Source organism: Macrobrachium rosenbergii, chromosome 15, assembly GCF_040412425.1.
Source record: "Macrobrachium rosenbergii isolate ZJJX-2024 chromosome 15, ASM4041242v1, whole genome shotgun sequence".
Classification (NCBI taxonomy): domain Eukaryota; kingdom Metazoa; phylum Arthropoda; class Malacostraca; order Decapoda; family Palaemonidae; genus Macrobrachium; species Macrobrachium rosenbergii.
This window is the reverse complement of record NC_089755.1, coordinates 40,585,121-40,597,219: the sequence shown is the minus strand read 5'-3', so window position 1 is coordinate 40,597,219 and position 12,099 is coordinate 40,585,121. Positions and strand designations below refer to the sequence as shown.

Here is a 12,099-nt window from a genome sequence, read left to right as displayed (position 1 = left end):
ACGAAGAAAGAGTAAATGATAAAAATAGTGAAGCATTCATCAAGTTTTCCTGTTGACATCAGACAGCTACAAAATTACATTTCTGGCAAAAGATTTATTCCTTCATCCACTGCTTTCATCCAAGTTTCCGGAAAATTAATTTTGAGGTATTTGTGCATAACCTCCGATAAATTCATAACTTTTTATCCGAACGTTCTCACAGCTTATTCCATTTCTCATTCTAACTTTTCTCCTAATTCCTCACCTTCTTCATGACTTTCTGCTCATCATTCTTTCATATTTTCCCTCGTCAATTTCTTCATCACTCGCCACTCCGCTCCCTCTCCCTCCCTCTCCCTCTTCTCCCTACCCCTTCTTCCCCAAGACCCAAAGACTTATTACCCCCAGCTCGAAGCATCGAGAAAAAAAAAGAGAGAGAGAGAGAAAGAGAAAGAGAGAGAGAAGGAGAAGAAGCGAGGAAGAAGAAAGTCTTATCATCTCCCCACTCAAAAGGCGGGAAGTTGTTTCATACCCTAAAAACTTTCATTATATCCAAACTTTCATTAGACTATTGAGAAAATCTGGCCAGTTTAGCGTTTAATCTGAAGGGCAATATGCCAAGTTGATAATTGTCGCAAGACCAACTTTTGTTAGATCTTACTCTCCATTCCCCCTCCCCCACCCCCACTTCTCCTCCAATACTCTCCTCCATCCAGCCTCCTCCTAACCCCCTCCCACCCTCCTCGTAAGTTGGGCTTTAATTCCTCTCCGTTCTTTCCTCGCGGACAGGTTGGAGAGGGTCCGAGACCGAGGCGCCAAATCAGCCTTTTGTCATCACGGTCGATATGCGCGTTACACTGCACGCAAGAATGGCCCTTAAGAGCCGCCATCATCATCATCATCATCATCATCACTGTCGTGGCATTGTGATGGCGCCGCCAAGTTGGTTTTGATCAAGTGGAATAAATTGCCTTATAAAGGAGTTCTGGTTGCCATGGTAACGGCTACTTATCGCTATCACCGCGGAGGTGCTGAAACCCGTATGGTTCTCTTTATTCACGCACACAGACACTGGCGGGTGGCGCATGCGCGTTGGAAGGGAAATTGTACTCGTTTGCTGGCACTGGTTGATATACTCAAAGAAAAATCTGAATCTCATAATTGGTATTGTTTGTTTCTTTACAGATAATAAACGAGAGAGAGAGAGAGAGAGAGAGAGAGAGAGAGAGAGAGAAACTCTACTTGCTAATAGTTAATAAGGATATTTTTCTAAGATAAGGATCAAATAGAAGAGAGACAAAAATGAAAACAAAAAATCATGAACAATACCTTTGTAAAATTAAATGTCACTTTTTAGTTTTCTGTAAAAGAAAACTATTGTGCCGGCTTTGTCTGTCCGTCCGCACTTTATTCTGTCCGCACTTTTTTCTGTCCGCACTGTTTCTGTCCGCCCTCATATCTTAAAAACTACTGAGGCTAGAGGGCTGCAAATTGGTGTGTTGATCATCCACCCTCCAGTCATCAAACATACCAAATTGCAGCCTTCTAGCCCCAGTAGTTTTTATTTCATTTAAGGTTAAATATAACCATAATCGTGCATCTGGCAACGATATAGGACAGGCCACCACCAGGCCGTGGTTAAAGTTTCATGGGCCGCGGCTCGTACAGCATTATACCGAAACCGCCAAAAGATAGATCTGTTTTCGGTGTCCTTGATTATACGCTGTATAAAACTCGACTGAGCCGAAGAAACTTCAGCGCATTTTTTACTTATTTGTTGCTGTTTTCATGCTAGAATTAATTCTTATTGTTCTTTAAAAGCGAATATCAATACTAACTTTATCATTGTGGTTTTCCTTCTCGTGCAAATGCTGTCATCATCAGTATCATTAGTATTATTCTCTTTAAATTATTATTTGATGAGGACCGGTGAGTCATTTTGCTGGGGAACTTACTAATTAACGTGGAACGCGAAAGCATCCCAAGAGTATCCGCCATGAAATTCATCGAATGCTTAAATCTTACGCAGCCCTCCCTCCTTATAATTGCTTTTTTTTTATCAGCATAATTGCTTATTTTCCTTCCTCTTATATTTTTCAGAGTAATGACCATTTTGAAGTAAAGTTTTGTAACGTGTTTATGTTTTTGTTTCATTTTATCAGCATATTTATTTATTTTTCTTTCTCCTGTATATTTAAGAGTAATGAAATTTGAGTTACTGTTTTGTTACATATATATATATATATATATATATATATATATATATATATATATATATATATATATATATATATATATTTATATATATTTTTTTTAGATATGAAGAGTTTTGACTTAATGAATCACTTGTCAGAATGAAAAATTACAAGAGAGTAAGAGCACTAAAATTTAAACTGGAAGGCTGACTGGGATGTGTAAGGTATTGTTTAATAGGTGAAAGGTTCCTCAGAAAAGGAGAATTATTGTCGCTTTAAAATGGATAAAATACTACTATCAGAATAATACACTGCCTGATATAGCTAAGGGGCATATGTGAGGGTTTGGAACAAGAAAGTGTAAAAGATGTCAGAAGGGTTTCTAGGGGAAGAGCTGTGTGAGTTTACAAGAGGAAGTCGGTTTGGGGAACCCTCCCACTCTCTCTGTTGTATAACAGTCTTTCATTTGGGTAGTATTCGTTAATAAATGTTAAGCTCACGTGGCATCTACTACTTACAGGAATCACCTCTCTCTCTCTCTCTCTCTCTCTCTCTCTCTCTCTCTCTCTCTCTTTATATATATATATATATATATATATATATATATATATATATATATATATATATATATATATATATATATATATATATATGTATGTATAGATGTATAAATATATAGATATATGTATGTACATATATATGTATAAAGATATAGTATATATGTATACATACATACATACACACACACACACACACACACACACACACATATATATATATATATATATATATATATATATATATATATATATATATATATATATATATATATATATATATATATATATATATATATATATATATATATATATATATATATATAAAATCATCAATGAAGATGAAACACACAGATTGGGCTGACTTTATTCCAACGTTTCGTAATTATCATTAATTACATCATCAGGGCTGTTAAAATTCAAAATAAAATTCTTTGTAAAACCATAAAAGCTAAAAATAAAAATAAGTTATTCACAAAATTTTCACAAATGCAAAACGTTAAAATTAGAGAACAAAAGTTTTAAAAATCATTACGTTAAAAAATAACAGAGTAAGTAAACTGCCATCTGTGAAGGGGTTACAGAAGATTACCTGAGCTCATGTCACTCCTCTAGGTCGGTAAGTTTGGCAAAATGGAATGAGAGCAGAGGTTACGGGAAAACATTTTAACTTAGTTTTCATACTTACTTACCGTACGATGAACGTTAGAAGATTTCGCCTAACGCTCTGACTCCCCCAAAAAAATTATATATATATATATATATATATATATATATATATATATATATATATATATATATATATATATATGGAGAGACAGAAAACATTGGAGAAGTTCTGGTTAAAACATTATTTATAACCTGAAATACAAGTTCACTGAAAAATGCAAAGAGAAATAAATTAAGCAAATTAACACGTACACATGCGAAGATACGCTCAAGAGAGAGGGATGAGAGAGAGGAGACTAGTTTTTAGTAGAGAGAGAGAGCCTAACGAAAAAAAAAAAAAAAAAAAAATTAAGGGAGAGACTGAAGAGAGAAGTTCTGGAGAACTTATTTTGCGAGATAAACAATGAAAGCACACAGAACACACACAGAGAGAGAGAGAGAGAGAGACGTGCAGAACACAGATATAGAGCGAGAGCTTATGGATTTATAAAGAGGCTTATTGAAAATAATAAATGATTATATGCAACAAAATTATAATGTGAGTTGCACAGAAGAATCTCATCATTTCCTAACAAGTGAGAGAAGAACCTGCATATGATGGACCCATCCTGATACAGAAACATATAACATTCATAAAATTTATCAACTGAACCTGAATCTGTTTCTGCGACTAGAAAGTTCCTAGCTTTCACAGTCTCCTCGAATCCAGTAGCTGGAAACATTTTAGTTTTCTGTAAAAGAAAACCATTGAGATGGCTATTTGCACTTTTTCTGTCCGCCAGCAGATCTTAAAAATTAATGAGGCTAGAGGGCTGCAAATTGGCATGTTGATCATCCACCATCCAACCACCAAACATACCAAATTGCAGCCCTCTAGCCTTAGTCGTTTTGATTTTATTTAAGGTTAAGTTTAGCCATGACCGTGCGTCTGGCAACGTTATAGGACAGGCCACCACCGGGCCTTGGGTGAACGTTTCATGGGCCGCGGCTCATACAGCATTGTACGCTGTACAGAAAACGCGACTGCGTCGAAAAAACTTCGGCGCATTTTTTACTTGTTTATCTAAAGAGTGAATAATGAATCCAGTCCATAATGATTTCTGGGAACTCACAAGGTCACGAGATCATTCATATTTGTGATCGGGTAATGGTAATGATGTATGATAATGGTAGATATAATGTGATTGGTCATGTTAATGCTAGCTGAGGCAAGATAGGATTCTGTGAAAAGAAGAGAAACTCCTCAGATGACGAAAGGCGGGAGAAAGCGAGTGGGCGTAGAAAGGTAGGTTGAGGGAATCAAATAATGAAGACTATTTTAATCATTATGAGATGAATTTTCCACGCAAGATGTTCGTATTTCTTTCTGTTTACTTTACTGTCGCGTCAACTGTTGTAAAATCATCTGTAGAACAGAATCTTTACGAAGACCACGTTTTTACCATAGACGCAAAATAGGATGGTAATGCACTTAACATATCATCGCAGATGCTAGAATCTTCCAGACAAATTTAGACATTCGTTCTTTCTAGGTATTCAAAGTATCATAACTAAATAATATGATTTTCTTACAAATTGAAGAAGGAAAATTGAATGTACATTAAGTAGACCTATGTTGGAAACACCCTAGTTTTGCTATATTGGCTGAAGTTGGCTTCGTTCATTTCAGTATTCAAAGTGTCATAACTTACTAATACGACATTCTCAAATTGAGGAAGAAGAATGAATGGACATTAAGTAGACCTGTGTTGGAAACACTTTAATTTTGTTGTAGTGGGCTGGTGTAGGCTTCGCTTTCCCTGATCCCAAGTGCAGTCGAAATTTATGTCGGCAGTTTTAGAAATGACTATTCATAAGGAAGATGGGAAAACGATTTTCAACGCATAAATCCATCACCTTTAAAAGATTCCGAAAATTAGAGATCTATTTCTGAGTGTCACAAATATAAAAGCCTACAGAAGTAGGCTGAGAATATCCTATGAAACAGACAACGGAAAAGACGACATTTTTCTTACCCCTTCCTATATCTCATGGATCACACAAACTAAGAATTCAGTTCCTATGGAACACATGAGTGAGAATAAACCTGTTTTATCAATTATAGACTGAAAATAAAAGTTTTCTAAAATGCTATAAAACGCATAAATTTATGTGATGTTTGTGACAACACGCCTGCTCTTTCGTACGCAATTGTATGTTTAGCGCACATGTGTAAGTGGTTTCTTTTTCTTTTTTTTATCAATCGACAAGATTGGTAAACTGTTTGATTTCTGATGCAGAAGAATCACCAAGCTTGTCAAAAGCCAGAGTCCGACTTGTCTCCTCACAAGACCCCATTCCATTTTGTGAAATTCCCTTGACAACCTGTCTCGCCCTAATTCACAATTCACCTCTTAAAGCGAAAATTATTTATTCCATCAGTATTAACAATAAGCCAACGAGAGGGGAGAGAGAGAAAGCGCACGGAGGAGAGAGAGAGAGAGAGAGAGAGAGAGAGAGAGAGAGAGAGAGAAAAGCTGAGAGAGGAGGAGGAGGCTAGAGGAGGAGAACGAGAGAGAAAAGGAGAGACAGAGAGAGAGAGAAAATGCTGCTGATAGAATGATAAAGACAGGAGTTATTCTTTAGGAACTGGAAGGCGCTCACTCTCCTGGAAAACTCCATTCCAGAGCCAGGCTGGATTAAAGCATGGCCGCCTCTTTGAAGTAGCTCACCTCCTTTCCCTCCTGTTGTTCCTCTCTCTCTCTCTCTCTCTCTCTCTCTCTCTCTCTCTCTCTCTCTCTCTTTCTCCTCCCTTATCACGAAAGTTCGAGACGTAAGAAGGAACTTGGACTGTAATTCCATCTCTTTGTCTAGTTTGCGTCTAAGTTTATTTTTTTGGCTGGTTTTGGGGGTAGGGGAAAGGGGGAGTGGCAGGGAAGGAAAGTGGGAGAGGGAGGGGGCTAGTAAGCCAATGAGAGCTCCCCGGCCCCTCCCCCCGTGGCCCTTTAATATTTTGGCACTAAAGAAACACCTGTCTCATATTTGGGAGAAAGTTTAATGAATGACGAGAAATGACTTCGCCGATTAATGCTATTGCTTGGCTCCGTATTAGTAGTGGCTATTTGCTGATTACTCTCCCCTTGACGACGATGACGATGATGATGATGATGAGGATGATGAATTTGATGATGATGATGACTTTCATGATGATGAATTTTATGATGATGATGACGATGAAGTTGATGATGATGATGATGACTTTTATGATGATGATAACGACGATGATGATGACGATGAAGTTGATGATGATGATGATGACTTTTATGATGATGATGAAGATGATTTTCATGATGACGATGATAAAGTTTATGATGATGAATTTGCTGATGGTCATGATAATAATGATGATTTTGGTGATGATGATGGTGAATTTTATGATGATGCAAATGATGATGAATTTGGTGATGATGATGATGATGATATTTTGGTGATGATGATGATGAATTTTATGATGATGATATTTTGGTGATGATGATGATGAATTTGATGATGATGATAATAATGACTTTTATTACGATAATAACGATGAATTTGTTGATGAACATGATGAATTTCATGGTGATGGTAATGATAAAATGATGATTTTTATTAATTTGGTGATGATAAATTGATGATGATGATGATGATGAATTTGATGATGAAGATGATGAAATTGATGACTATGATGATGATAATGAATTTTATGATGATGCATTCGATGATGATGATGAATTTTATAATAATAATGATGAATTTGGTGGTGATGATGAATTTGATGGTGACTTTGGTGATGATGATGATGAATCTGGTGATGATGGTGAATCTAGTGATGAAGATGATGAGTTTGATTAAGATGTAACGAATTTGATGATGATGATGATGATGATGATGATGATGAGATGAATTCAATGATGAATTTAGTGATGATGAATTTGGTGATGATGATGGTTATAATGATGATGATGATGATGATGATGTCGATGAAAGTGAAAGCTCCTGATGATAATGCTTAAGTCTTAGTAGCCTGTTTAATTTCTACCATTTGAGAACCATTCGTTGTATTCGATGTTGAATAAAATACGTATCGCTGTTTCAAGTCATGACACTTTTAGTTTTCTGTAAAAGAAAACTATTGTGCCGGCTTTGTCTGTCCGCCCTTTTTCTGTGCGCCCTCGGATCTTAAAAACTACTGAGGTTAGAGGGCTGCAATTTGGTATGTTGATCATCCAACCTCCAATCATCAAACATACCAAATTGCAGCCCTCTGGCCTCAGTAGTTTTTATCTATTTAAGGTTAAGGTTAGCCATAATCGTGCTTCTGGCAACGATATAGGAAAGGCCACCACTGGGCCGTGGTTAAATTTTCGTGGGCCGCGGCTCATACAGCAGTATACCGAGACCACCGAAAGGTATATATATTTTCGGTGGCCTTGATTATAGCCTACGCTAATGCGACTGTACAGAAAAATTGATTGCGCCGCAGAAACTTTGGCGCATTTTTTACTTGTTTATTTTTACCACTGAGTGCTCAGAAAATTTGTAAAAATACGTAAATCAATTACGAAGATTGTTTTTATAATCTTTTTAATGATTCCGAAAATTATATAGAAAACTATGCGTGAAATTATATATTTGAATTTTTAATGAGCCCGAAAAGTTGAATAGAAAGTTACGCATAAAAATTATATAGAAAGTTACATATAAACAGATTATATAGAAAGTTACGCGTGGAATTAATAAATTAAGAAAACTACATCGGTTATCGAAGGGCATCGATTTCACGTAACATCAGATCACCGTCGTCACATTCATCTTATTTTTCTGGACGCCAGAACCCCCATTCGATCAAAATTTAACGCCATTTCAAAGGCAGACCCTCGAAACATTTCACCTACCGAATCTTTCAGCAGTTAAAAGTGCGGTCCACTTTTTTTTGGAAGACGCCCCAGACACACCCAGAGGCGACATTAATAAATTCTTAGGGAAGGAATCCTCTCGAACAGACTTCGTCGATATTGCATAGCGATCGATATATTGTCTCTGTTACTTTTAAAAAAAGGGAAAAAATTGGAAGAAAGGTTTTTTCGTTTTTTTATTATTCAGTTTTTTTTCAAGGTTCTTTCTGTGGTCGCATGATTAAAGAAGTAAAAAATGTGCCAGGGTTTCTTCGGCGCAATCGAGTTTTCTGTACAGCGTATAATCAAGGCCACCGAAAATAGATCTATCTTTCGATGGTCTCGGTATAATGCTGTATGAGCCGAGGCCCATGAAACTTTAACCACGGATCGGTCGTGGCCTATCCTATATCGTTGCCAGGAGCATGATTATGGTTAACTTTAACCTTAAATAAAATAAAAACTATTACGGTTAGAGGGCTGCAATTTGGTATGTTTGATGATTGGAGGGTGGATAATCAACATACCAATTTGCAGACCTCTAGCCTCAGTAGTTTTTAAGATCTGAGGGCGGACAGAAAAAGTGCGGGCAGAAATACGTGCGGACACAATAAAGTGCAGACGGACAAACAAAGACGGCAAAACAGTTTTCTTTTACGGAAAACTAAAACTGCAGGAGTGATAAGATACTTTTCTCTTCTCTTCCTCTCTTGTTTTAGAAACTGTCAAAGACGTTCGAGGAAATCTGGGCTGGTGTAGCAAATTCGTTAAGACCTTCGTTTCGATTATCCAACTGAAGACGGGAATTAATTATGCAAAAGTAGAGACATTTCTTTATATCTAGGTATGCGAAAGTGGCTTCTAGAAATACGATAGTGAAAATCCAAAATCGGATCCAAATACGTGACAGTGAACGCAGTTAAAATTGACCTGAACTGCAGGTGAAACAGGGTTCAGCGGAAATAGTTCTGATTCAGTTATATCAATTTGATTGCAGACAACGCAGACATAGTTTCGCATATAACTTTGTGACAGTAGGAACAGAACTCGACTACAGTTATGTGCAAGGAGAGGCGATTTTTTTCATTCTAAGTAGAATATAATGCTATTTTAGTTTTGTTTAAAAAGGTTCTAAAAACGATGCCTGAGTTTTTCAAACAATTCCCCATTATGCCAAGATCTATAAGAATATGAAATTTTTTTTCCGATTGTTCATGTGTTGCTCGAGTGTAATATATATATATATATATATATATATATATATATATATATATATATATATATATATATATATATATATATATATATATATATATATATATATATATATATATATATATATATATATTTTATATATATATATATATATATATATATATATATATATATATATATATATATATATATATATATATATATATATATATATATATATATATATATATACATATATACTGTGTATAAACGAGAATGACGCGAGTCAAAGAATCGAAACGAAATATCCGAACTCCTCGACGAACGAGATTTTCGATAAACCGGATTTCACGATGACTTTATGTACTGGCCGTCCGGATAAACGATCGTTTCGAAAGATTGGTTTCCGATACACATTCCGATAAAGCGGACTTTTTGATCTGATATTCAGTCTTTGGTCGATCCAATATCATAGAAGAGCGACTTTGTCGATGACGACTTTGAAGGTAAAAAAAATAAAAAATGTGCGCGCGCAAGCTCGTATACTGAGGTTTTTTTTCGCAAGAGTTTGCAGCATTAACAAAAAAAACTTCTTATATATTTTTCTTTCGCTGGAAGGAATAGAAGAGTATTTTTTTTTATTCAGTAACTCCTCTCCTCTCTCTCTCTCTCTCTCTCTCTCTCTCTCTCTCTCTCTCTCTCTCTCAATATATTTCTTCTTTCTCTAGAATAAATATACGAGTAGTTTTTTTTTTATTTCAGTAAGTTTAGCATTTAAGTTTTTCTCTCTCATCCTACCTCTCTTGCTAACTCTTCTCCACAGTCTCTCTCTCTCTCTCTCTCTCTCTTCACCTCTCCTGATATCACTCTCTTTAATCTCCTTCTTGATGTTCTCATTTCTGAAACGTCCCCAAGCGGTAACACCGCTATTGTTTTTTCCATCTCGCTCTTTCTCTCCCTGTTCTTCTCCATTGTTCTCCCCTCTCTCCCTCTCCCTCTCTCTCACACGCATTCCCTCTCCCTCCTCCTCCTCCTCCTCTCTTTCCGTCCCCTTTCTTCCGCTACCCCTCATCTCTCTCATCCTCGTCTCTCATCTCTCCTCTCTCTCTCTCTCTCTCTCTCTCTCTCTCTCTTTCCCGTGCGTGTCTCTGTGATTCGTTCAACCGACGTTTCCCCTCTCTCTCGCGCGCGCGCTCTCTAGCAAATAGGGTCCCGTCCCCTCCGATTGGAAGAGGGGACCATTTTGTATTTTAAAATGCAAAGTTTCTTTTTTTTAAAAAACTCCTCCCCTCGGCCTCCTCCGAGGCGAGAATAGCGGCCGCTGATTGGTCGGAAAGCCGGGGAGGGGTTGTCACGTATCGACTTGAAAACTCTTTATAAAATGGATTTAGCGCCGTTTGAGATGGATTTACGAGCGGATGCTGGGTGAAATCTCCCTGGCGGATGACTCTCAAGGATTTATTACGCTTCATCGGGGATTAACATTGACGTAAAATGTTAACTTGATTCTCTTCGATTTTATTTCACGGATGCTGTCCATTGCATCCGGAATGTCATCTAGTGAAATGTCAATGCGCATTATGAATGCGAACGCCCCGGTAGCTCTCTCTCTCTCTCTCTCTCTCTCTCTCTCTCTCTCTCTCTCTCTCTCTCTCTCTCTCTCTCTCTTTTAGTGTATGTTCATGTCAGCCTTACTGAATTTGCTTTTATTTCTATTTATTTCTAAGATTACTACGGCTTATCGTCACAAATCTTTGTTTTTTTAGTGCTGTTTTTATTATCACATATTTTCTCGTTATTGTTATTTTTACTAACGAAATAATATCATAATGAAGTGTAATTAGGCGATATTATTATTATTATTATTATTATTATTATTATTATTATTATTATTATTATTATTATTATTATTATTATTATTATTACCTCAAACAGATTAGGTATCTAACATTTTATTTTCAAACCAACAGAGTTCACATAACATTAATTACTTATTATAAGTGACAATGTCAATAATACTCTTAATTATAACAGTACTTCCATAATATTATTATTATTATTATTATTATTATTATTATTATTATTATTATTATTATTATTATTATTATTATTATCTCAAACAGATTAGGTATCTAACATTTTATTTTCAAACCAACAGAGTTCACATAATATTAATTACTGTTATCATAAGTGACAATGTCAATAATACTCTTAATTATAACAGTACTTCCATAATATTGCTAACATAATAATGTCATTATTATCGTCATTACTATCGGTCATTGCTACGTATTTTTCTTGAAGAATTTTTAGTTTATTTTTACTAGTTTTATCTCGGATTATTTCGAATGATATACAGTAATGATATGATTCCATCTCCAAATTCATTGTGGATTTATTGTTAATTCTCGCCTTATTTTAGTGATTAAGTTTTTAAACATATTTTTTGGGAAACTTTAATACAATAGGACTGTGATGGCAGAACGAAAGCTCCAAAGCGCCGCTGACGTTACTGCGTTTTCCCATCCCTTTAGAGCAGAGGAAAAAATATATGGCCAGGAAATCCCAATAATAGACAGTTGCTATCCCCCC

General features: G+C 35.9%; 1 protein-coding gene across 1 annotated transcript; it reads left to right on the top strand.

Annotated features, from left to right (window-relative positions):
- The first annotated feature begins 973 nt into the window (after positions 1 to 973).
- On the top strand, positions 974 to 7,270 carry LOC136846329 (spore coat protein SP60-like). The gene is made up of 3 exons (XM_067117129.1): positions 974 to 1,019; positions 6,679 to 6,840; positions 7,083 to 7,270. Exons 1-3 carry the CDS (start codon positions 974 to 976, stop codon positions 7,268 to 7,270), a joined length of 396 nt encoding a protein of 131 aa, XP_066973230.1.
- The last annotated feature ends 4,829 nt before the right edge of the window (positions 7,271 to 12,099 follow it).